The sequence below is a fragment of the Artemia sp. Qi Xiang Cuo genome, chromosome 12, assembly GCF_049724085.1.
Source record: "Artemia sp. Qi Xiang Cuo chromosome 12, ASM4972408v1, whole genome shotgun sequence".
In the NCBI taxonomy this organism is placed as follows: Eukaryota; Metazoa; Arthropoda; class Branchiopoda; order Anostraca; family Artemiidae; genus Artemia; species Artemia sp. Qi Xiang Cuo.
Window position 1 is genome coordinate 61,046,394 of NC_142805.1, and position 27,522 is coordinate 61,073,915.

The 27,522-nt window shown below is 37.0% G+C and overlaps 1 protein-coding gene across 1 annotated transcript; it reads right to left on the reverse strand.

The window, feature by feature from the left end:
- Positions 1-125: 125 nt before the first annotated feature.
- Positions 126-27,351, reverse strand: LOC148946367 (uncharacterized). The gene is made up of 3 exons (XM_089097678.1): positions 27,004-27,351; positions 25,969-26,973; positions 126-653 (listed from the first exon to the last, which is right to left on the reverse strand). The coding sequence occupies exons 1-3, from the start codon at positions 27,349-27,351 to the stop codon at positions 126-128; spliced, it is 1,881 nt and encodes a 626-aa protein (XP_088953804.1).
- Between the last annotated feature and the right edge of the window lie 171 nt (positions 27,352-27,522).

A 27,522-nucleotide genomic window follows, 5' to 3' on the forward strand; every position in this document is an offset into this window, starting at 1 on the left:
TTGTACAAGGACTGATCTATCCTTTGCCATTCACTCTTGATAAACCATGATCGGCCGAGGCATCGCTTGTAGGTGGAGAATGGTACCATTAAGCTAATCCCAAGGTGATCGCTACAATTGTGTTCCTAGTCAACAATGGCTTTAATCCCGGTCGGAAGTAGGAAATTTACGAAAAAGTTATCGATATCTGATGTAGCCAGGGATGCGCTGTGGACAAACGTGAAGGACTGGGATATTGGAACCGGGGACATAGCGTCTGACAGACACCCCCTTAATATGGTGAAAAAACGATCATCATCTAGAAGCTGACAGTTGAAGTCCCCACAGATAATAATCTTTTCTGACCTGTATTGTTCGGCCAGCCTCTCGAGTCTCACACAAGCCTTCGTGTAACGCCTTTCTGAGAGGACATGACGATAATTTGTAGGGAGGTACACTGATATGACTATAAAGCCATTTGGACCAGGAACTCTGATCGCAGAAAAATAATCGCATGAATCAATTACCGTGCATTGCAAATTGGAGTCTGCAATGATCAAGATTCCACCACTCGGCCTTCCAACTGAGCTGTTGCGGATAGCAAGCTGCAAAAAATAGTCCTTTCCTGGAAATCGGTCAAGGATTGCTGAATGATCGGCTGTTACCAAATGTTCCTGAATGCATATTATGCTATGCTTGGTTACTAGATCACTTAAAAGAGACAGCTTGTGTGGAGCGTGCCCGTATATATTTCTGCTATAAAGCGAGATAGTTGCATTCATTGCTTACGTTTGTTTGAACTAGCCTCTAATTGTCTTTTATAAACCGGGCATTGCCAGCTATAACATGGATGCTTTCCAGAGCAATTAGCACATTTAGTGTCACGGACACATGGATTGTCTTTAGGGTTTTCGTGATCGCCGGAGCACCTGGAACACTTCGCATTGTTAGGGCAATCTCGTTGCAAGTGGTCAAACTTTTGGCATTTAAAACACCTCAGAGGGGCGGCAACATATTTGTCCACCTTGATATGGCAATTCAAGGTGGCAATTCTATTCGCCACTAGGTTGAAGTATGCATTCTTGTGCCTATGTTCGCATGTTTGATGTGCTTTTGGCCAAGCAAGGGGGTCTGGGAAGGGGAGTTCAGAAAAAACTGAGGAATAGATCCAGTTATCTTAAAAATAGCAGGGGCTCTTGGACCTAAGACCCCTGCCACTTTACGCTACATACTTGATTATCTTTATCTGTAATTATCCGTTCTGGCTCTGGACTTTGCGTGGACGCGTTTATCTTTTTCGGCCATTCGACTCTCTACATATGTAACTTTAGTTCTTACTGTTTTAGTAACTGTATTTAATATTGCAGCAGTACAAAAATGAACTATTTGTTTCCATTAACTAGAAATGATACCGACTACTCTTTCTTTTATTGAATATCGGTATAAGACCTTTATCTTCGAAGGTCTTATGTCGTAGACGTTTTTTCTTAAAAAAAAAGAGGTCGAGTAGCAGTGTCGTGGCAACTACTTAACTTTGACTTGACAAAATTTTCATCCGGACCTCCGGGACTAGCCCTCATTGAGGGGCGTACTTTGCTATGGTACAGGGGGCAACTGTCCGTCCCAGACCTTAGTATCCCCCTGAACCCAGTTTGCCCCCCCCCCCCAGCTGAAATTTAGTTTCTTCAAAAATCTTGTCAGAACTAACATAAGCTTGCATAATTAAAGAATCAACAGAAACAGGTTGGTTTTCTTTAGGAAATCTTTACCTTTATGGTACTATATGGCTCATTTTTTAGTTTTCACTGCTATTTTCAGTGATTTAACATAATTAGCTTTAACTTTGTCCCCTCCCAGAATTTTGACGAAATTACGCCACTGCCCTCAAGATAATTCTGTGGCTTATCCAAGTGAGGGTATGTGGTTCCATCCTGCTGTCTCAGTCAATTTTTTTACTATTTCCAGATTAGCTTTTGAGCCTAATTATGGCGAAATTAGCAAGAACAAAAATAAAAACTGTATACTGAGAATTATTTTGAAAACAGTTGGTTAGACAATTTAAAACTGTGTTCACTAATCCCGCATCAAACTACCTCAGTCAAACACACCTACACATGCTCCTCCTCTGCCCCCCCCCCCGACTCTTCAAGTTTTAACTCCCATGAATTTGCTTTGCCCTTAAGCTGTAAACTGAGAATCATTTTGAAAAAGAATAGCTACAAAATTTTACTTCATGCGGCTGAATCAGTCCAACAGAAGAAGGGAATGCTCTTCTTCTGCCCCACTCAATTTGTGTTCACTCCTTGCTCCCTTCCATGAAGTAGTTTTCCTCCGTAATGCAGGTTTTTTCCTCTGTCTTTAATGGACCTCTTATAACTTTAAGTTTCAGGATGTGAATAGATGTTAGTGCAAGCCAAAGGCTAGCTCAGATTGGCTGAAATCGGCCTTTGTCTCTGTTTTATACGTAAAACCCGTCAAAGAACACATCAAAAGACAGACAAAACAATGAATAAACATCGTAATATAGGATTTTTCGTGGGGCAAGGATCAAACAATTTTATCCCTTTCACGCAAACACAAAACTCTAAGTCAGTTTAACCAGACGCGCACAGAGGAATTTTTTTCAGAATCCTATCCTAATGATAAAAAACAAGTTTTACTTGATAATTTGAATGAAAAATGTCCAGAGGTTTGATCTCTTATTTCTAAGGGGCTGGGGACGGCAACTCCCTGGGTGCATCCCTGTCCTTAACCCACCATCCCAACCAAGAAAAAATCGCAGGAAGTCAACACTGTAATGAGATTTGCCCCCTCCTGAACACCTCGCTCTTCACGCTAGTAGACTAGCTCGTAGCGATTTGCGTAGGCCCCCGTACAAACAGGTTCTTCTAGTAGTCCTATTCTACAGGAGCATTACACTCTTTGCCAGGGGAATGACGCAATTTCAAAGACTAGAGCCTTATACTTTGCTTGCGCTCCCGTACAAACAGGTTCTTCTAGTAGTCCTATTCTACAGGAGCATTACACTCTTTGCCAGGGGACTGACGCAATCCGTGGTCATTCATCTGTAAGTTCATTAGTAGGTTTTTTTTTTAAACTTGGCTATTCGTTTCATGGGCTTCATTAATAGAAGGAGTAATGTTCTTGAAAAGGGTAATTACTTCTTTAGTTTACGAGATTTGCGAATTTTTTGCGAAAAGGTATTAGCGTAAGGGTATTGCGATGCTTAAGAATGTCTCACGGGTAATTAAAGAATGGGGTGCTTACATCAGATACTTAATAGATTTGACACTTACAAGTGACATTGCTAGAGTCAAATATATTTGGTGTTGGTGATATTATGACCCTCCAAGTCCCCTGGGGAAAGGGCTGCACAGTGTATCGGTATCAGATGTATTATTTTTGGGCGTATTGGTATCGCAGGTATATATACAGATTTTTAGTAGCTCGTATAAAAGATATTACTCATATCTACGTTCTTCCTATAAATTCAACCATCAGCAACTTCAAAAGAAGGTTTCGGTTATACACGGGTTCAGTTGCACGGGGGGGTACCCCTTTTTTCGAAAATCGGGACTCCCTGTTTTCAAAATCCCTTTTTCTTCTGAGGCTTGGAGCATTTGTGTCAACAATACAAAGAATAAGCTCAGATACTTAATAGATTTGACGTTTACAAGAGACATTGCTAGAAAGTATTCAATAGCTTAATTGAAAAGTAACGATAGAATGACATTGTGACTTAAGCTAGCTTTACCTCGCCGATGTGATCTGTATAATACATAAGTAACGATTGAAAAATATTGTCACTTTAAAAAGAAACGGCTGAAAAATGTTTTGAGCGGGATGGGTTGCATAGAGGGGTGACTTGAACGAGGGTTCAGTTAAAGGGGATACAGTTGCACGGGGGGTTTCGGTTATACACGGGTTCAGTTACAAGGAGATTCAGTTGCACGGGGGTATCCCTTTTTTTCGAAAATCGGGCTCCCTGTTTTCAAAATCCCTTTTTCTTCTGAGGCATGGAGCATTTGGTGGCTAGATATTAAACGTAATGAAATTTAGCACGGAGGTTCAGTTGTACAGGGTTTCAGTTATACAGGGGTTCAGTTACATGGGGGTTCTTTGTGTTAAAAAAGTAGTTTTTTTATCTTTGACAAGAAATGGATTATGATTGAGAGAGTCAGTTGCTTAATTTCGTGTGATTTTTCTATACTTGATGGTCATTAATATAAAAACTTTTAGGTAAATAAATTTTTGTGCGTATCATTTATTTGTAAGATTCTTGTATATTTTGACACAGTAGCCAATGACCGTGGGAATGTACATTTAATGATGGAAATTAAAATCTTTTCATTTTTTTGTAATTATTAGTTTTTGTATCTTTTAAAATAGATGTACAATGAGAGAGATAGTCATGTGCACAATTCATTCGGATTTTTCCTTACTTTGTGGTAGTTAAAATAGACATTAATCTGTTTTATAATAAGTTATTGTAACTTTTATAAGAGCTTTACGGGGATTGAGAGAGTCAGTTGTATAATTCCGTGTGATTTTTCTTTACTTGATGGTCATTAAAAACGAAATTTTTGTCTTAAATAAGTAGTTTTTGTATCTTTTAAAAGAGCTTTACGGGGATTGAGAGACTCAGTCGCCTAATTCCGTGTGATTTTTCTTTACTTGGTGGTCATTAAATTATTTATTTGTGGTTTAATTTATGTTATTTTGTTACTTTTAAAATAACAGGACAGTGAGAGAGATACTCAGCTGAATAATTCAGTGTGATTTTTTTTTACGTGGTATTCATTAAAAACGAAATTTGTATCTTATATAAATCGTTTTGTATCTTTTAAATGTACATTATGGGGAGTTAGAGCCTCAGTCTCCTAATTCCGCGTGATTTTTCTTTACTTGATGGTCATTAATAACGAAATTTTTGTGTTAAATAAGTAGTTTTTGTATCTTTTAAAAGAGCTTTACTGGGATTGAGAGACTCAGTTGCCTAAGTACGTGTGTTTTTTACTGACTTTAGGGTAATTTATAATGAAATTTGTTTTATAACTATGTTTATTTTGGAAATTTCTAATGAGTATGCAGGGGGTTTTGAGCCACAACTGCATTAGTACTTGATATTTTTCTTTACGTTATGGTCAAATAAAACGAAATTTTTGTGTTAAATAATAAGTTTTTTGTATAATAATAAATATATTTACGGGTATTGTGAGACTTAAGTGACTAATTCCGTGTGATTTTTCTTTACTTGGTCGTCATTAAAAACGAAATTTTTGTGTTAAATAAGTAGTTTTTGCATCTTTTAAAATAGCTTTACGGTGATTGAGAGACTCAATTGCCTAATTCCGTGTGATTTTTCTTTACTTGTATGTCATTAAAAACGAAATTTTTGTGTTAAATAAGTAGTTTTTCTATCTTTTAAAAGAGCTTTCCGGGGGTTGAGAGACTCAGTTGCCTAATTCCGTGTGATTTTTCTATACATGGTGGTCGTTAAAAACGAAATTTTTGTTTTAAATAAGTAGTTTTTTTATATTTTAAAAGAGCTTTACGGGGATTGAGAGACTCAGTTGCCTCATTCCGTGTGATTTTTCTATACTTGTTGGTCATTAAAAACGAAAATTTTGTGTTAAATAAGTAGTTTTTCTATCTATTAAAAGAGCTTTACGGGGGTTGAGAGACTGAGTTTAATATGTCCGTGTGATTGTGCGGTACGGGGGGGTAGTTAAAAACGAAATTTTTGTGTTAAATAAGTAGTTTTTGTATCTTTTAAAAGAGCTTTACGGGGTTTGAGAGACTCAGTTGACAGAGTACGTGTGGTTTTTCTTATTTTCAGTAAATACATTAAATATCCTAAAAGTGTTTCATTCAAACTTTTTTAAAACTTCGAAATTTTTCAACTTTATTTATTTTTTTTCTTTTTGTACATAACTTAAAATGTCAAAATATGCTTACAGTTCTAACAATTGCGCTCTGTGATTGGTCAGAGACACGATGTGACTTTCCCACTGATATTCTATGATCGGTTATTGACACTACCTAATCTATTGCATGTATTAAATCAGTAATTTTTACGCAATGGAACGATAAACACATAAGTCATATCTATAAAAAAAAAGTGAAGATGGAGCATTTTAATAAAGTGTGTTTACATAACAAGGTTATTGTAGCATTGAATGCTGACAAAGAGAAGTATTTAAACTTTGAAACAAGTACAAGTGGTAGCACTCTTGGAAATGTATGCATGCATTATCATGACAGTAAGGAATTAAATTTCTTTGGAATACCGAAAAAATTCAACTCTTATGTTGGTGGTTATGCGAGATTGAGATCTCCAGAGATGATTGCACTCAAAGAGAATGCCAACATAAAAATAATCATTGATGATAGAGGACAACTCCTTGCTACTGTTGCAGGTAACACATTACCTACTGATACATCCAATCGTCACCTTTCGGTTATTACCATTCAACGGAAGATCAATAAAAGAAAGGCATACTCTTCTACTAATATCGTAAACCATATCTTGTCTACTTGCCGAAACTGTTACCTGTGTAAAAATAATGTGATAATAGACAGTGAAATTGCCAGAAAAATAAAAAGGGCATTGTCAGAAAATATCACGATGGAATATAAAGATGAATCGATGAAAAACAAAGCACCAGTAAACGTTACTGCCAATGATCAAACAGTCATTTAAACAAATAAGACCAAAGACGAAAAGCATATTCAGCCTGTTGATGAGACACCAGTAAAAATTGTCTATGACTCAAAATGGAATAATGATTATTCTACTGATTACGAACTAAGAGAAGACAATACCTATAATATCAAGAGAGAACATGGTGAACTATTTTACGGAGCAGATTCCAAATGTCCAAAGTTAATCATTGATATTAATAATGTATCATAATATATTTTTGTATTAATATTCTACATAGCATTATTTCACTAAAAATATATTATGCATTACATTGTTATGTGTTCATTATTTTTAGAGTAAGCTAGCATATCAAACGTTTAGAATGTCTAATAAAATGTCGGAGATGTAAGAAAAGGAATTTGTATACATCTATTGTCAGACACATGTGAACAAATTCTTTCTTGAATTCGCCTCCTGGATAAATAAAAAAAGACATTTCATTCAAGAAATTATGACGAAACTCTAAGTAAGCAACAAACTCTTTCTTGAAGTTACCTCATGGATACACAATGCAGAAATTTCATTTAAGAAATTATCAAAAATTGTAAGTAAGTAAGTAGCAAATTCTTTAAAAAATATGTTAATACGTTTAAGCAATAAATATCTTTAAGCTTAACCCTTCTTTATTCTTTATAATAGTTTTATACATTTCATTAAATTATGAATAAATCGTAAGTAAGTATCAATAGCTTTCTTGAATTCACTTCCTGGAAACACTATATATATTTCATTAAAGAAATCATAATTACATCATAATTAATTAATACATTAGTTATTTATTTCACATCGTTTGGCAAAAAGACTTAAATATAAGAATTGACCTTATTAGTGACTTGTGTTTATGTCGAAAAATAATGTTAACTAAATGATACACAATGAAGATAATTCAGTTTTTTACTTATCAAAAATTTTAAGTATCCAGAAACTTAACGGGGATACTACCCCCGGACCTTTCATTCAAGAAATTATTAAAATATTTTTAATTAAGCAAAAAAATCTTTATTAATTTCACATCCTGGATATACAGTACAGATACTTCATTCAAGAAATTATGAAAAAATCGCAAGTAATTAACTTTTTTTTTCTCTTTATCACAAACAATTTTAACTTAGCTAAATGATGTAGAAATTTAATTCAAGAAATTATTGAAAAAATTCTCAGTAAGTAACAATTTCTTTCTTGAAGTCAACTCTTGGATACGCAATACGGAAATTTCATTCAAGAAATTATGAAAAAAAATTTTAACTAAGTAGTATAGTATTTATTTAATCTACCTCGGTTACAAACAAAAAAGAAATTTCGTTCAAGAAATTATGAAAAAATTATAAGTAAGTAACAAGATCTTTATTGTTTTCCCAATTTATATATAAGTCGGATAATTAAAATTAAATACATTATTAAAAAATTATCAGTCTATGTAGCAAATTCTTTCTTTAATTTACCTGTTGGATAAACAAAAAAAAACATTTCGTTCAAGAAATTATGACAAAATTCTAAGTAAGTAACAAACTTTATTGTTTTCACGAGTTAGATATACGAAGTAGAAATTAAATTCAAGAAATTATGAAAAATTATCAGTCTAAGTAGCAAATTCATTCTTGAATTCACCTGTTGTATAAACAAAAAAAAACAAAAAAGACATTTCGTTCAAGAAATTATGACAAAATTCTTAGTAAGTAACAAACTTTATTGTTTTCACGAGTTAGATATACGACGTAGAAATTAAATTCATGAAATTATGAAAAAATTCTCAGTAAGTAACCATTTCTTTCTTGAAGTCAACTCATGGATACACAATACGGAAATTTAATTCAAGAAATTATAAAAATATTTTTATGTAAGTAACAAACTCTTTATTAGTTTCAACTCTTGAATATGCAGTACAGATACTTCATTCAAGAAATTATGAAAAAATCGCAAGTAAGTAGCTTTTTTTTTCTCTTTATCACAAACAATTTTCACTTAGCTACGCGATATAGAAATTTAATTTTGAATCTGCTCCATAAAATAGTTCACCATGTTCTCTCTCGATATTATAGCTATTGTCTTCTCTTAGTTCGTAATCAGTAGATTAATCATTATTCCATTTTGAGTCATAGACAATTTTTACTGGTGTCTCATCAACAGGCTCAATATACTTTTCGTCTTTGGTATTATTTGGTTCAATGACTGTTTGATCATTGGCAGTAACGTTTGCTGGTGCTTTGTTTTTCATCGATTCATCTTTATATTCATCGTGATATTTTCTGACAATGCCCTTTTTATTTTTCTGGCAATTTCACTGTCTATTATCAAATTATTTTTACACACGTAACATATTCGGCACGAAGACAAGATATGGTTTACGATATTATTAGAAGAGTATGCCTTTCTTTTATTGATCTTCCGTTGAATTCTAATACCTGAAAGGTGACGATTGGATGTATCAGTAGGTAATGTGTTACCTGCAACAGTAGCAATGAGTTGTACTATATCATCAATGATTATTTTTATTTTGGCATTCTCTTTGAGTGCAATCATCTCTGGAGATCTCAATCTCGCATAACCACCAACATAAGAGTTGAATTTTTTCTGTATTCCAAAGAAATTTAATTCCTTACTGTCATGACAATACATGCATACATTTCCAATAGTGCTACCACCTGTACTTGTTTCAAAGTTTAAATACTTCTCTTTGTCAGCATTCAATGCTACAATAACCTTGTTATGTAAACACACTTTATTAAAATGCTCCATCTTCACTTTTTTTTTTATAGATATGACTTATGTGTTTATCATTCCACTGCGTAAAAAATACTGATTTAATACATGCAATAGATTAGGTAGTGTCAATAACTGATTATAGAATATCAGTGGGAAAGTCACATCGTGTCTCTGACCAATCACAGAGCGCACTTGTTAGAACTGTAAGCATATTTTGACATTTTAAGTTATGTACAAAAAGAAAAAAATAAATAAAGTTGAAAAATTTCGAAGTTTTAAAAAGTTTGAATTAAACACTTTTAGGATATCGAATGTCTTTACTGAAAAGAAGAAAAACCACACGGAATCCGGCAACTGAGTCTCTCAATCCCCGTAAAGCTCTTTTAAAATATACAAAAACTACTTATTTAACACAAAATTTCGTTTTTAACGACCGCCAACTAAAGAAAAATCACACGGAATTAGGCAACTGAGTCTCTCAATCCCCGTAAAGCTCTTTTAAAAGATAGAAAAAATACTAATTTAACACAAAAATTTCGTTTTTAATGAACACCAAGTAAAGAAAAATCACACGGAATTAGGCAACTGAGTCTCTCAATCTCCATAAAGATCTATTAAAAGATACAAAAACTACTTATTTAACACAAAAATTTCGATTTTAACGACCACCAAGTAAAGAAAAATCACACGGAATTAGGCAACTGAGTCTCTCAATCCCCGTAAAGCTCTTTTAAAAGATAGAAAACTAATTAATTAACACAAAAATTTCGTTTTTAATGACCAACAAGTAAAGAAAAATCACACGGAATTAGGCAACTGAGTCTCTCAATCCCCGTAAAGCTCTTTTAAAAGATACAAAAACTATTTATATAACACAAAAATTTCGTTTTTAATGACTACCAAGTAAAGAAAAATAACACGGAATTAGGCAACTGAGTCTCTCCATCCCCGTAAAGCTCTTTTAAAAGATACAAAAACTACTTATTTAACACAAAAATTTCGTTTTTAATGACCACCAAGTAAAGAAAAATCACACGGAATTAGGCAGATGAGTCTCTCAATCCCCGTAAAGCTCTTTTAAAAGATACAAAAACTACTTATTTAACACAAAAATTTCATTTTTAATGACCATCAAGTAAGGAAAAATCACACGGAATTAGGCAACTGAGTCTCTCAATCCCCGTAAAGCCTTTTTAAAAGATACAAAAAATACTTATTTAACACAAAAATTTCGTTTTTAATGACCATCAAGTAAAGAAAAATCACGCGGAATTAGGCAACTGAGTCTCTCAACCCCCATAAAGCTCTTTTAAAAGATACAAAAACTACTTATTTAAGACAAAAATTTCGATTTTAATGACCACCAAGTAAGAAAAAATCAAATGGAATAATTCAACTGATTATCTCAATCACCGACATGTTCATTAAATAGATACAAACACTCCTTATTTAACCCACATATTTAGTTTTTAATGACCATCTAGTAACTAAAAATCACACTGAATTAGGCGACTGAGTCTCTCAATCCCCGTAAAGCTCTTTTAAAATATACAAAAACTACTTATTTAAGACAAAAATTTCGTTTTTAATGACCACCAAGTAAATAAAAATCACACGGAATTATAAAACTGACTCTCTCAATCCATGTAAACATCTTTTAACAGATACAAAAAATACTTATTTAACATAAAAATTTCGTTTTTAATTACCATCAAGTAAAGAAAAATCACACGGAATTAGGCAACTGAGTCTCTCAATCCCCGTAAAGTTCTTTTAAAAGATACAAAAACTACTTATATAACAAAAAAATTTAGATTTTAATGACCAACAAGTAAAGAAAAATCACACTTAATTAGGCAACTGAGTCTCTCAATACCCGTACAGCTCTTTTAAAAGATACAAAAACTACTTATTTAACATAAAAATTTCGTTTTTAATGACCATCAAGTAAAGAAAAATCACATGGAATTAGGCATCTGAGTCTCTCAATCCCCGTAAAATTATTTTAAAAGATACAAAAACTACTTTTTTAACACAAGGAACCCCCATGTAACTGAACCCCTGTATAACTGAAACCCTGTACAACTGAACCTCCGTACTAAATTTCATTACGTTTAATATCTAGCCACCAAATGCTCCAAGCCTCAGAAGAAAAAGGGATTTTGAAAACAGGGAGCCCGATTTTCGAAAAAAAAGGGATACCCCCGTGCAACTGAATCCCCTTGTAACTGAACCCGTGTATAATCGAAACCCCTCGTGCAACTGTATCTCCTTTAACTGAACCCTCGTGCAAGTCACTCCTCTATTCAACCCATACCGTTCAAAACACTTTTCAGCCGTTTCTTTTTAAATTGACAATATTTTTCAAAGATTACTTATGTATTATACAGATCACATCGGCGAGGTAAATCTAGGTCAAGTCACAATGTCATTCTATCGTTACTTTTCAATTAAGCTATTGAATACTCTCTAGCAATGTCTCTTGTAAACGTCAAATCTATTAAGTATCTGAGCTTATTCTTTGTATTGTTGACACAAATGCTCCAAGCCTCAGAAGAAAAAGGGATTTTGAAAACAGGGAGTCCCGATTTTCGAAAAAAAGGGGTACCCCCCGTGCAACTGAATTCCCTTGTAACTGAACCCGTGTATAAACGAACCCTCCTGTGCCCCGGTATCCCCTTTAACCGAACACTCGTACCAGTCCCCCCTCGATGCAACCCATCCCCCTCAAAACACTTTTCATCCATTTCTTTTTAAATTGAGAATATTTTTCAAACGTGAATTATGTATTATACAGATCACATCGGCGAGGTAAAGCTAGGTTAAGTCACAATGTCATTCTATCGTTACTTTTCAATTAAGCTATTGAATACTTTCTAGCAATGTCTCTTGTAAACGTCAAATCTATTAAGTATCTGAGCTTATTCTTTGTATTGTTGACACAAATGCTCCAAGCCTCAGAAGAAAAATGGATTTTGAATACAGGGAGCCCGATTTTCGAAAAAAAAGGGGTACCCCCCCGTGCAACTGAACCCGTGTATAACCGAAACCCCCTTTTGAAGTTGCTGATGGTTGAATTTATAGGAAGAACGTAGATATGAGTAATATCTTTTATACGAGCTACTAAAAATCTGTATAGACACCTGCGATACCAATACGCCCAAAAATAATACATCTGATACCGATACACTGTGCAGTCCTTTCCCCAGGGGACTTGGAGGGTCATAATATCACCAACATCAAATATATTTGACTCTAGCAATGTCACTTGTAAGCGTCAAATCTATTAAGTATCTGATGTAAGCACCCCATTCTTTAATTACCCGTGAGACATTCTTAAGCATCGCAATACCCCTACGCTAATACCTTTTCGCAAAAAATTCGCAAATCTCGTAAACTAAAGAAGTAATTACCCTTTTCAATAACATTACTCGTTCTATTAATGAAACCCATGAAACGAATAGCCAATTTTAAAAAAAAAAACCTACTAATCAAATTACAGATGAATGACCACGGATTGCGTCATTCCCCTGGCAAAGAGTGCAATGCTCCTGTAGAATAGGACTACTAGAAGAACCTGTTTGTACGGGAGCGTACGCAAAGTATAAGGTTCTAGTCTTTGAAATTGCGTCATTCCCCTGGCAAAGAGTGTAATGCTCCTGTAGAATAGGACTACTAGAAGAACCTGTTTGTACGGGGGCCTACGCAAATCGCTATGAGCTAGTCTACTCACGCTAAAGTTTTTCCGTACTTTTAAAAAATAAGTTTTAATGTTGCTCCTTACTTTGAGTTAGAAAACTTGTTTTTTTGTTTAGTTTCTGATCGTTATTTAAATAATGCTGGGAAATTTGGGTCCATCCTCAGGGAAAAATCCACTCAACGGATGGATCCTCTAGACAATTCAATCCAAGGGCAATCTTACCCCGGACTATTACCGTTAGCATTTTCACACGTAAAACTGAGTCGGCAAAAATAATGTAAGACAAATAAAAATTATTTCGTGTAGGAATTCTGGCAAATTTCCTCAAAATAAAATTTCCCCTGAAAAGTTTAGCCCCGGAAACTTCCCTCTCCGCGGAAATTTTTCCACATGGAAAACCCCCGGGCAGAAAATTGACCCCCCCCCCCCCCAAACCCACAAAATATATGGACACTTCCCAATAACAAACACTATACGTATACAATGGGCAAATTTAATAACTTAAAGACCTTTATCCAGGGGCTGTGGAAAGTCATATTATCTTAAAAGGCATGGTTATTGGACCTTTCAGCAATGTTGAACATATCTGTCACAAAATTTTGATCCGATAATTTTGAGGGGAAAAGGCGTGGGAGGGGGCTAGTTTCCCTAAGATTTTTGGGTCACTTAAAAAGAGCACTAGAACTCTGAATTTCCGTTCAAATGAGCCCTCTCCTGATGTTCTCGGACCATTGGATCGATACGATTACTCCTGGGAAAAAAAAGAACAAAAAAACACTCATCCGGGATCTTTCTTCTAGCAAAAACACGAAATTTCACATTTTTGCAGATAGGAGATTGAAACCTCTACATTAGGGTTCTCTGATACGCTGAATCTGATGATGTGATTTCCATTAAGATTCTTTGACTTTTATGGTGTGTTTCGCCCCTTTTTCAAAAATCACGTAAATTTTCTCAAGCTTGTAACTTTTTATGGGTAACACTAGACTTAATGAATCTTGCATCTTTGGAATCAGCATAATAAACTTGTTCTTTTGATATGACTATTGATATTAAAATTCTGATTTTTAGTTTCGGTTACTATTGAGTCGCGGTTACTTCGGTTACTATTACTATACGAACTTATAGTTCGTTACCACGAACTACTTGAAATGGTCGCTTGCCTTCGGGCATCTCTTTGCCTATAGGTAAATGCTTTAAACTTTATGCAATACTTGCTTGCCTTCAGGGCATGCAAAAAAATAAATACCAAAAATACGTACTCCATCTTACTATTAGCAGCCAAATGATTGTTTAAATTATATCTCCATCTAACTATTAGCAACCAAGTGGTTGTTTAAATTATATCTCCATCTTACTACTAGCAACCAACTGATTGTTTAAATTTTATCTCCATCTTACTATTAGCAACCGACTGATTGTTTAAATTATATCTCCATCTTACTAATAGCAACCAACTGATTGTTTAAATTATATCTCCATCTTACAACTAGCAACCAACTGATTGTTTAAATTTTATTTCCATCTTACTATTAGCAACCAACTTATCGTTTAAATTATATCTCCAGAAAATACACTTTCTTTTAAGCTTCAGCTACCTGATGATACCGTACACATTCGTAACATAAGTACACACGTAACGTACATACGTTATATTCGTAACAGACATTTGCTTAGGCAGATGTTCCATTTAAGTGCCACACAGGGGAACATGGCTGTTGCCAGAAAAAATCCTTTTAGAATTTGAGATTGTATGCATTGCTTAGTCGGATCTTAATATCACTGCCCTAATTTTAATTTATAACAACAAAAAATAAGGTTTAATGTTGTAGTTCAGTTTTCTTGCGTATCCGGTATATATTCCCTATTTAGGTATATATCTCCAGTATATATTCCGCTTTGACACAGTGTAGAGATCATGGTTGCAGTGATAGCTGCAACCTAGTAAAGAATGAACCACGGCTTAAAATTAAACACATAAAAACGGTAAAAACGCGCTTTAAAAAATGTCTGATGTGGAAAAATCGTCTTTTTTGGCTAATTTAGGAACGACGACTATAACTTTAATTAGTCTTAGTAGTAAAATGTTATTTTGAAAATAAATTCGTGGGAATTTCGAAAAATAGTGTGAAACCCCTCGGAAATGGTGTTAGATCGAAACGAAAAGTACACCCACTGCCATTGCCGAAAATAAAATAAAAGAGACTTGCAGCCCCTACCTTGAATAACAAGGGGATCACTTTTTTGTTACTAATGCGAACTATATTTAGTGCTTTTTATAAGCATTAAAACATACTAGTTAAATTTTGTGCTATTTTTGTCAATAAAAATCTATGACTCAGTATATCTTTTCCACGTCATTTAGAGATTGAAACTTAAAATGTCAGAACTAGGGTACCGATTTTATCTCGGTGAAAAGAAAAGATAGTGTTTTTAATATATTTTGCCAAATAACTTTAATTTCGTTTTACTTTATTTGGTAAACCCTTTTTGCATATATGTTTCGAAAATGTTTTCTATTCTATTGACATTCAAATTAAATTGGACGTGCTTTTTGAAGTATTTAGCAAAAGGCCCTCATCTTCAGCAAAATTTACTATAGCTATTCCAAGTATCTTAGAGGTCATTCATATGAAAATATATTTTTCAAAAATCGTGATGAGCCATAAACGAGTTTTCCCATGTCGTGACGTATCTGGATCATTTTCCAAAATGGGAAATAGCAGTATGCCAATTTTACGAAAAAAAAAATATTTCGTCATTTTCAAGAAAAAATTTAAAGGTAAATAGATAAATCTAAATATATAGATGATTATTGTTCGTTTAATAAGATAGGATAGAAACTTCTGAAGTTTTTGATTTGAAGTTTTAGTTCGATTTCAAAATCTCTTGTCCTTGAAAGACCAATTTTTTTTCCACAGACCACACTGCCTTTCTTTGACTAAACGAATAAGAGTTTTAATAGAGATAAGTTCTTTATTAGACAGTGAAAAACAAATACAAAATGTTTTTATAATTATAAATTCAGCAATATTCCGTTTACACTTAGAAGAAGAAGAAGATTGTGCCAACTTAACTAAGAATTATAATGCTTCAAACCAGCGGCGGATCCAGGGGGGCCGGGGGGGGCCCTGGGCCCCCCAAGATTTTCTTGCGCCCACTCATCCAAAGTGCAAACGACCCATTTTTTTGAATGATTCAACTAAGGCCTACGCTAAAAAAAAAAAATCAGATACGCCGTCATTTTTTACTTTCTTTTTATCACATTATCTAAAGTTCAAATCCGACACTGCACGAATCATGATTATTGGGTTTATTTTTGGGACGTGCTAAACGAGCAAAACATTTTGTGAATGCTTACGAGAAACACATGTCTTTGGGGAGTTGCGTGGGTGGTTAGATCCAACCGGCAGGAGGCTAGGCGCGAGTGACCCTGCCACTGCCTTCGGAGTATTTTTGCTCCGTGTGTTAGACCAGTTAGACTGAAACGCATTTAAAATGGATCGGAAAAAAAAATCAGGGAATGAATATAGAACAGAGAAGAAACAAAGAATGATGGCAGACAGCCGTAAAGGATCGAGGGACATCTCTGATTATTTTGCCAAGAAAGATCAGATTAAAGGTAAGCTTTTAAAGATAGAACAATAAGGAAGGAGTGTCGTTTAAAGTGGGTATCAACACTTCTAATTTCTAGATTTAGCCCATTGTCGGATAGCTTTCCTGATAAGGCTCATTCGTCAAGCTTAATCGCTTACCAGCTGCTTTTGTTGTTATATATTGCATACGGTCCCTCTTGTACAGTGTTCTTCGTATGCAATTTGTCCGAAGCGTTTGACCTGATTTTTACCAGCCCACTCGTCTCGCCTGACGGCTATGATATTGGCTTAAAGCAGTATTTTTACCGACACACTGTGTCAGCTCTGAAATTATCTTTCAAATTCTTGCAGTTAAAGCTCTCTCTTTAGCCTTGTAAACTTCGGTGATAATTGTTTCGGGTTTCAGCTCTTGAAAAATATTTGTTAGCATATGTTGGGGATCGGTTCTTGGGGTTGCAAATTAAATTAGTGATGTTTAGGGTGGTATTTTATTTTAAAGTCCGGGTTTCCTAGAAATAGTTTTGGGGTATGAAAGTTCAAGATTGTTGGGGGAGTTTAAAGTTAATGTTGCTGATTCAGTTTATTTTCAAATTTAGTTCCAATTCTGCCTTCACCATGTTGAGAGTTAAATCTACTAAAGCAAGCCATTATACAAAGTGTATATACGTTTACAATAAATGTCTTGTGCAACCTTTAAAAGAGAAACTTTTTTGTTAGATGTTGAGACGACGGCAACTTCTGATGCCCACTCTGAGTCGACGGTCGGAATGCACAAAAACGCATTCAGCCAGGAGAACGAACTGTCACCAACAACTCCGTCCACTTCACAGACGGCCTTCATAACAAACTTCGGCGAAACGACACACACTGATCAGCTGACTGAAGGATCAAGAAGCAGTACTCAAACCTTGGTGGTACATAGCCCAACACTGATTTCACAGTCCCCGCACCCGCAGCAGAATCAAAGCGCTATTTTTTCGCCTGAAACTGACTTCACGCCGTCGAATGACTTTGGTATAGCAGTAGCGCTGAAAGAGCGAAATCAGTTGTCTTCTGGCGAAATTATGTTTTTTATGAACGAAACGTGGAAGCCGAAGAACCAATCTGATCTTCCAGTCTCGACACAAAAGAGAAAAGGTGGCGAAGTCAAGCGTCGCTTGAATACCGAACATCTTGCCCGGTATCCTTGGCTCGCAGTGAGTCGTCATCCAGACCACGAAGGCCTTTGGTGCAGTGTTTGTGTTTTGATGAGGACCAACGAAAGCGGAGGAGGATGGTCGGCTTTATCTGGAGGCGGCGGAGGGCAAAAAATGAGAAAGTTGGTCTTGAAACCGCTAAAAGACTATTCGAAACTTACCGGGAAAGATGGTGCGCTGACAAACCATGCTGAAGCACAGTTTCACAAACACTGCCAGGAAAAGCTGCCGCGCTGCTAACAACGTTTCAGCGCGGTAGTCAAGATCAAGATATCAGGAATGCTCTGGACTGTGAAAGGGTCAAGCAAATACAGCAGAACCGTGCACTCTTGAGAAGCGTTGTTGAAACTGTCAAGCTTTGCGGGGCACAGAATATCCCCCTTCGTGGCCACCGTGATGATGGCAAACTTGATATCCAAGACTCTGATGTCATTACAGCAGTAAACGACGGGAATTTCCGCCACCTACTTCGGTATCGGATTCAGAGTGGAGACTCGCAACTTAAAAATTTACTTGAAAATGCACCGAGCAACGCCAAATATACGAGTAAACAGATCCAGAATGAACTGATTGGAACAATTGGGGAAATGATAAAAACCGAAGTAGTGAGAAAAGCAAACAAAGCAACGGTTTGGTGTCTTCTTGCGGACGAGTCAACAGACAGGCAGACCAGGGAGCTGATGGTCATTGTTTGTCGTTATGTGTGTAAAACCGAGCAGGGATACGTGATTCGAGAAGATCCTTTTGCAGTTGTCGATGCCTTTCAAACCCTGTCAAGACTCGCTGGAGATGAGGAAAGTGACGACAGTAGAAGCATCGAAGAGAAGCTAGACGGCAAGAGCCTCGGGAAGCTGCTGTTGAGTGAGGTCAGGAAGTCAAATCTTGATTTGTCAAAGTGCGTTGGTCAAGGATACGACAAAGCTGCTAGCATGGCAAGCTTGACAAATGGTGCTGCTGCTGAAGTTAAACGCCAGTGGGAACTGGCAGATTACTTCCACTGTGTGAGCCATGCCACAAATCTCTCATGTTCAAAGATAGTTTCAGTTCCCATTCTGCGAAATGCCCAAGACGTTGTTCGAGACACAATTTCTCACTTCAGCTCAAGTGCCAAGAGAACAAGACTTCTAAAAAAGCATCTTATCGCGGACAAAGCTAAAACAGAGACACTCGTCAGTCTTTGTACCACGAGATTTGTAGAGAGACACGAAGCAATCAGCAGGTTTTGGGACTCCCTTCCGTCGATCGTTTCTGCTCTGCAGGAGATGGAAGGATGGCACGATCGAGAGGCAAGTAGCAGAGCTTATGCATTACGATCCTGCATTGAAAAATCAGATACACTCGTAGGACTGGTTTGCCTGAATTCGTTTTCGTCGATCATGAAACCTTTGGCCGAGTCACTACAACAGAAGGATGGTGACCTCGTGAGAGCCTTGTCCCTCATTAGCAGCGTGAAGGCAATGCTGGAAGATATGCGATCACATGCCGAAACCAAATTCAGACTGCTTTACGAAGATCTTCTGAAAATGGCCGAAAAGATTGATGCTACCATCAAGGTAACGCAGCCACGCATAGCTTCACGTTCTACATACCGGGCAGGGGTACCCAAGATGGATCCAGAAAGTCATTATAGGATGGCGGCATTTATTTCAGCCCTGGACGCCATGCTGCTTGATTTTACGGAGCGGTTCAGCTGCCATTTTACGAATGCTGCAAAACTTTCAGCTTTGATCCCGGCTGTGGTTAATGGCAAACGCTGGGAGGACATTCAGCCAGGGTACGAAAAGTACAAGGAGCTGCTCGTGGGTACGGAGATAGACGTTAAAACCGAGTTCGAGATTTGGAACAAGTATTGGTCTAAGGAAACCGTGCAAAAACCGAAAACAGCTATTTCAGCGCTGAACAGTTGTCAGGAAAATGTATTTCCCAACATCTTCGCATTGTTGACAATTCTCGCGACGCTTCCTGTGTCAACCTGTGAAGCAGAACGAATGTTTTCAAAGGTTGACAGGACATGTTCATCAATACGAAGCACGATGACTGAAGAGAGGTTGGAGGCTCTACTACTCATGCAGACTTACAGAGGCGAACTGCCGAAAACAGACGATGCTATCGATATGTTCGCTCTCAGAAAAGCTCGCCGATTGAGTTTAGTTGTGTAGTGTGGTACTGTTTTTATTTTCTTTTGCTACGTTTTACCTTTATGAGCATATTTGGCAGTGTTTTCATATAAATAAAGAGCTATCAAATTAGTCCTGTACAATCAGTTTTTGGCGCCCTGTGTCCGGCGCGGCCCCCCCCAAGATTTTCCTCTAGATCCGCCGGTGCTTCAAACACCACAAAATCTCACTATCAGCCAAGAGCCTAGCCAACTATACCTGCACACAGAGCACAGAAATCGATATCTATCATCTTATATTTGAGCTTCTTGAGTCAAAAGATCTACTGAAAGATATCTGAGAATATCTAATAAATAAGAGACAACCAAGCCAGTAGCTCCGTAGCCCACAGAGTGAAGCAAAAAGAAAAGGGCTAAATAGTACTAACTGAATAGCCTGCCTGCTGTGAATTAGAAGAAGAAGAAGAATAAATAAGAGGCAACCAAGCCAGTAGCTCCGTAGCCCACAGAATGAAGCAAAAAGAAAAAGGCTATATAATACTAACTGAATAGCTCACCTGCTGTGAATTAGAAGAAGAAGAAGAATAAATAAGAGACAACCAAGCCAGTAGCTCTGTAGCCCACACAATGAAGCAAAAAGAAAAGGGCTAAATAGTACTAACTGAATAGCCCGCCTGCTGTGAATTAGAAGAAGAAGAATAATAAATAAGAGACAACCAAGCCAGTAGCTCTGTAGCCCACAGAATGAAGCAAAAAGAAAAGGGCTAAATAGTACTAACTGAATAGCCTGCCTGCTGTGAATTAGAAGAAGAAGAAGAATAAATAAGAGACAACCAAGCCAGTAGCTCTGTAGCCCACAGAGTGAAGCAAAAAGAAAAGGGCTAAATAGTACTAACTGAATAGCCCACCTGCTGTGAATTAGAAGAAGAAGAAGAATAAATAAGAGACAACCAAGCCAGTAGCTCTGTAGCCCACAGATTGAAGCAAAAAGAAAAGGGCTAAATAGTACTAACTGAATAGCCCGCCTGCTGTGAATTAGAAGAAGAAGAAGAATAAATAAGAGACAACCAAGCCAGTAGCTCAGTAGCCCACAGAGTGAAGCAAAAAGAAAAGGGCTAAATAGTACTAACTGAATAGCCCGCCTGCTGTGAATTAGAAGAAGAAGAATAATAAATAAGAGACGACCAAGCCAGTAGCTCTGTAGCCCACATAGTGAAGCAAAAAGAAAAGGGCTAAATAGTACTAACTGAATAGCCCGCCTGCTGTGAATTAGAAGAAGAAGAAGAATAAATAAGAGACAACCAAGCCAGTAGCTCCGTAGCCCACACAGTGAAGCAAAAAGAAAAGGGCTAAATAGTACTAACTGAATAGCCTGCCTGCTGTGAATTAGAAGAAGAAGAAGAATAAATAAGAGACAATCAAGACAGTAGCTCTGTAGCCCACAGAGTGAAGCAAAAAGAAGAGGGCTAAAAAGTACCAACTGAATAGCCCGCCTGCTGTGAATTAGAAGAAGAAGAATAATAAGAGATGATAGAGACAACCAAGCCAGTAGCTCTGTAGCCCACATAGTGAAGCAAAAAGAAAAGGGCTAAATAGTACTAACTGAATAGCCCACCTGCTCTGAATTTGAAGAAGAAAGAAGATTATAATTTAAGCAACATTTTGTTTAATATTAGAAGAAGAAGTAGATTGTGCAAACACTATTAAGAATTCGACATAAATTTAAGCGAGATTAAGGAACTCAAGACTTTGAATAAATTCAGTTGATGAACTTTTTTGGCCTATGGACCAGTAACATTCAGTTGTCCAGATTTTATTACATTTTTGTCTGTATAGATATAGTTTGTGTTAATTGTAATATTTAAGTATTTCTGCTGATGATGAAGACCGACTGTGTCTTCAAAATATTCAAAACTTTTGTATTTGTTTTTGATTGTCTAATAAAGGACTTATCTCTATTGAACCTCTCATTTGTTTCGTACAAGGCCAAAAATAGACAAAATGTCCCCAAATTGTGCAATACTCTAAAAAGATATAAAGCATTTTTCCACAAAAAAACATCTTTTTCTAAGCCAATAACCTCCCTCAAAAGAATTTCTACAGTCCCTGTTAGCTAGGGACAGCAATTATCAAGAACTTTCAAAACTTACCTATGTCCATTAATTTAAAGGACAAATTTAAAGATCTTCATATAAAAGCCAAAATAACATCTGAAATCACTTTTAACCACTTAGGGGCAAAGTAGTAAAAAATGAACCCTAGCCCAGAGCTAGGATAAACTTTAAAAGCGTTTAGAAAAAATCTGTCAAATGAGGAAGAACAGCCATTTGAAGTTGATTCAGGAATATTAATCTTATGATAAAAGGTCGTTGCGTGAATTTGATTCATTATGAAGTTGATTCAGGAATATTTATCATGAAGAATATTGTTTCGATTAATGTTAATGATAAAAGTTTGTTGCGAAAAAAATTAATGGGTTTTCAAAAAATAGCTAAAACTCCTCAAGATGGTGTTTCGAAATAAAAACTTCACCATTGAATCATTATAGCTGAGAACTCTGATATTTAGAATTAGTGTCCCTTATCTTGAATAATAAGGAAAGTCACTTTTTTGCAAGGGAGCAGCAATGAGTTTTCAACTTCTACTACTACTACTAACACCTAACCGCAGCACAAAACCGCCTGAGGCAAAGTCAGCTGCGCAAGCTCCCCCTCCATCCCAATCTATACAAAGCTTCTCCCTCTGTACACCTTCCCAGGAAGTCCTCATTTCCATTAAATCTTCCTACATTTCCTTTAAGTCTAGGACGACCTACTTTCCGTTTAGCCCTAGACAGTTGGTCGAAAAGAACAATCTTCGTCTATCTGTCATCCTTCAGCCACACAACGTGCTCTAGCCACCTCAACCTTTCTTTCATTATAGCCCTAGAGAGCGGTATTGAACCACATTTTCGTACAGCCTATTGCTTGAAATACGGTCAGTCAGCCGGGTATGCAGAACAATCCTTAAGCAATTTCTATGGAGAACATCTAGCAAATCTTTCTCCGCCTTTTGAAGCGCCCAGGTTTCATAGAGCTATACTTGGCCACTGTCATCACTGTAGCTTATAATATTCTAATCTTGGTTTGCAAACTTATCTTCCTATTCTTCCAAGTTTTTTTTTAACTTTGAAAAAACACCCTTAGCCTTGGCTATTCTACTTTTAAAATCTTCACTACTCCCACCACCTTTACTAATAATACTACCGAGGTAAGTGAAGCTGCCCACCTGCTCAATCTTTTCATTACCCAATGTCACCTTTTCATCTTCACTTATTCCTAGCCTTAGTGACTTAGTCTTCTTAACATTAATTTTTTAACCTGTTCCAGCACCCTGAACTTGCAAAACCTCTAAAAGTTCATTCATTTTGCTGACTCTTTCATCTAGGATGCTTAAATCATCAGCATAATCTAAGTCCAGGAAACTTTTTACTTCTCATTTGATTCCGTGTTCTCCCATTGCCTTTCCTCTGCTCCTTAAGACACAGTCCATCAAAATGATCCATATAAAAGGGCATAGAACACAATCCTGTTTAACCCCTGACTTAATACAAAACCAGCTGCTCACCTCATTTCCGCAGCAGTGTTATTCTCGTACAGAGCACTAATCACTTTAATGTATTTGTCTGGTATACCATACAAGGATAAAACCTTCACTAAAGCTCTTCTATCAACAAAATCGAATGCTTGCCCATAATCTATAAGACTGAGGACCAAAGGTGTTTGATAACTCAGATACTTCTCAATTATTAACCTAAGAGTGAAAATTAGGTCGACACATTCTCTACCTTTTCTAAAACCACACTGTTCTTCTGTTAAAACATTGTCTCCGGCATCTCTCAGTCTAAAAAGTATCACATTACTAAGTAATTTGCTACCTACTGAGACCAGACTAATGCCTCGATAATTACCAGACTCACTTTTATCACCTTTCTTATAAAGTTGCTTAATTAAGGTTTTCCCAAAATCATTAGGTACTTCCCCTTTTTAAAAATCATATTCATAACCTTCAGTAACTTATTTCAAACCTCAGAGCAACCATATTTAAGAAACTCAATTACTACCCTATCAGCACTCGGAACCTTATTATTTTTATATCCTTTTAGCTTAGTCAAGCTAAGTCTTAACTCAGCCACTCGACAAAACTCGTATAAATTGTATCAGCCACAAGTGCACAAGAAAATAGGTCAATGTAACTTTATTAACCAAGAAACAAAACTTTGCAATAGTTTAGCTTATACCGTACCTACTGCACAAACTGTGCAAACATTCAAGAGCGCTCTCGTTGAAACTGAGTTCTATGAAAAACAGTTTCTGTAATATAGTTAGTTGTATAGTTTTTTTCATGTTTTATGTTTTGCAGTGTTGCTGCTGAGCTGCCATTTCTTGCATTTGTACTGCGACAAGCCTATGGCTTTCTCCTGCGTTGAATAAAATAAATGAGTCTTTCTTTTTGTTCTTCGTGGCTAGTTAGGGGGTGAAATATCATAGAAATGTTTAGGGGGTCATCTAAGCGCAAGAATCTAGATGCAACCCCAACATATAAACTATCCCATCTGCTATTGATTCAGTAATTTAATTACTTAGACTTAGACTTAGGTTCTCCTGCGCCTGGGGGCGCATAAGGCAGCAACAGTGGTTCACCATGACGACCTGTCCTGAGCCTTCAACCATAGCTCCTCCAACGAGGACCTCGCGAGCTTCGCCTCCTTCTTTAGCAACCTGCCAAGGGTCATTTTCGGTCTCCCTGATTTGCGGAGACCGGGGGGTGTCCAACACCATGCGTCGTGTGGCAGCCTTCCATCCCCCATTCGCACCATATGCCCCCAATACATCCTTCGCTGCTTTCTAATGAGATCAAGGATGGGGGTATGATTTGTCATACGATAGATTTTGTCATTTCGTATTCTTTCCGTCCAATGTATATTTAGGATAGAACCTAGACATTTCCTGTCGAATATTTGAAGTCATCGTTCTAGATGCGCAGCGATAATTCAAGATTCGCAGCCGCACGAATGGACGGAGACCACTTGGTAATTACGAATTCTAAGCTGTAGCTTCTGGGATTATTTATAATTTTTTTAAAAATTTCTAAGTTGGCTGAAAGCAGACCCAGCCAATGCTATTCGGCACAGTATTTCTTTTTCGGAATTGGCATCTTGCGTAATAATGCTGCCGAGATACTTGAACTCTCTCACTTCCTCAATTTCCTCGTTGTTAACCAAAAGTCCTTCCTCTAAGTCAGGTATGACTGCATTCGACATTGATTTGGTCTTGTTAGCATTTATGGAGAGTCCGACAGCATTTGCCATACGACCGAGTTCATTAATGTTGCGTTGCATATCTTCTGGGTCGTGGGTAATAAGTGCAACATCGTCAGCAAAATCACCATTATTGAGTTCTCTCAGTGGATTTAATTGTAGACCGCTGCTAAAACTACATCCACGGAGAACAAAATCTTCACTGGCAAACAGTAATGGTGATAGAATGCAGCCCTGCCTTACACCTGACTGAACAGAAAACCATTCCGTTAGGCCACCCTCTGTCTGTACTGCGCACATGATATCATGATATAGCACTTTAATTATATTTACAATTTTGGTCGAAATTCCATAATGCACTAAAATCTTCCACATGGTTCCACGATGTATCGAGTCGAAGGCTTTGAGAAAATCTATAAATACTATAAGTAGCTGAACTTGCCATTTATTGGATTCATCCAGCAGGACCAGCAGGGCTAAATATCAGGTCACAACATGATCTATTCTGTCGTAATCCGTGCTGCTCATCTCTCAGAACTTTCTTCACTTTACTCTGAATCCTGTTAAGAATTATTTGGCACAGGACTTTGCTGCCAACAGACTGTAAAGCAATACCTCTCCAATTATCACAATTAGTCCTTTGTCCTTTTTTGAAGAGTTTTACAATTACTACCTTCGACCATTCACTAGGGACTTTTTCTTCATTCCAAACACGAGAGAGAAGTTCAAATATGGGTTCGGCTAGGGCGCTTCTACTGTACTTCAGTAATTCTGGTGATATGCCATCATTGCCTGCAGCCTTTCCGTTTTTCAAAGTCTTTAGGGCCTCCGTGACTTCACTAAGCATGAGAGGTCCGGAACATACTCTGAGATTAAACAGTGGTTCTTCAGGGATATTTAAAGTAGTTGTGGGAGGCATCTGATTTAGTACCTCGCTAAAATGCTCCTTCCAGCGTCGGACTATGTCATCAGTCAGGGTTAATAAGATGCCTTCTTTGCTTTCAACTCGGGTTGACGACGCCTTTGAAATACCTGCTAACTGCTTCGTTATGGCATACACAGTACGGCTATCTCCCCGTCTAGCGGCTGCCTCAGCCTGTTCGGCCATAGTTTCGAGGTACATCCTCTTATCATCCCTGGTTGCTGCTTTGACTTGCTTATGGAGACGCTTGTACTGCGCTTTCAGGTTGTCAACATATTCTCTAGAACAAGTCGTGCTATGGTCATACTTATCTAAGAGGATTTTGAGTTGTGCCCTTTGATCAATAATATCCCAACTACTTTCAGATATCCACTGCTCTTTCTTCTTCCTGTTGTAGCCCACAACTTCTTGTGCGACCTCTTTCACGGTTTCTGCAATTTTTTCCCGCTGACTATCAAGCGACACTTCGTCCCTTAGAAGGGAAAACTTGTTTGACAAAGCTGTAGTGTACTTTTGCAATACGTTCGGGTCCTGCAATTTCCTCAAATTGAAGGTTTTCACTGACCGCTGGGGCTTTGTCACAGTTTTTAGTTTCAGCTTGAACTTGGCAACAGCAAGCTGGTGATCGGAATAGCAGTCGGCACCTCGGAAGGTTCTAACATCCTCTAGACATCGTCGCCTGCGCCTCGCAATTAGGATATGGTCTATTTCATTTCGTGTTACACCATCAGGCGAGTTCCAACTATACTTGTAAATCTGTTAATGTGGAAACCCTGTTGCGCCGACGATAAGTTCATGAGTAGCGCAAAAATCTATTAGTCGCAAACCATTGTCATTAACTTCCCCCAGTCCATGTTTACCGAGGATAGTTGGGGCATAAGAAGCATCACCTCCAACTTTAGCATTAAAGTCCCCACACCCAGTCAAAATATCATGACGATGCGTTTTTGCAACAACATTCGATAACACACGATAAAAGTCGTCTTTGGTTTGATCACAGGCGTCATTCGTTGGGGCGTACACTACAATAACTGTCAATTTGGCCTGTGAAGTGGCGAAACGGGCACGAAGAATCCGCTCACTAATTGGTTCCCAGTCCACTAGGCATTTTTTGGCCCGATTACTTAGTGCCATTGCGACACCTGCTTCTTTTCTAGTGTCAAGTACGGAATACAAGATGTGGTAAATCTCAGTTTTCAAAGTCCCAGAACCAGTAAGCCTGGTCTCAGAAAGTCCAGCAACGTCAATACGAAACTTAAATTAAGCATAAATTTTACGAGCATAAAAATTAATGTTTATTTTAAT

What these genes read in the sequence shown, in the direction of transcription:
- LOC148946367 (XM_089097678.1), bottom strand. Translation starts at nt 27,351, where the DNA reads ATGGCACTAAGTAATCGGGCCAAAAAATGCCTAGTGGACTGGGAACCA. An exon ending in GCGCTACTCATGAACTTATC is followed by an intron (nt 26,974 to 27,003) that starts GTCGGCGCAACA and finishes CCACATTAACAG; the next exon opens with ATTTACAAGTATAGTTGGAA. An exon ending in TCCCTAGTGAATGGTCGAAG is followed by an intron (nt 654 to 25,968) that starts GTAGTAATTGTA and finishes ATATGCATTCAG; the next exon opens with GAACATTTGGTAACAGCCGA.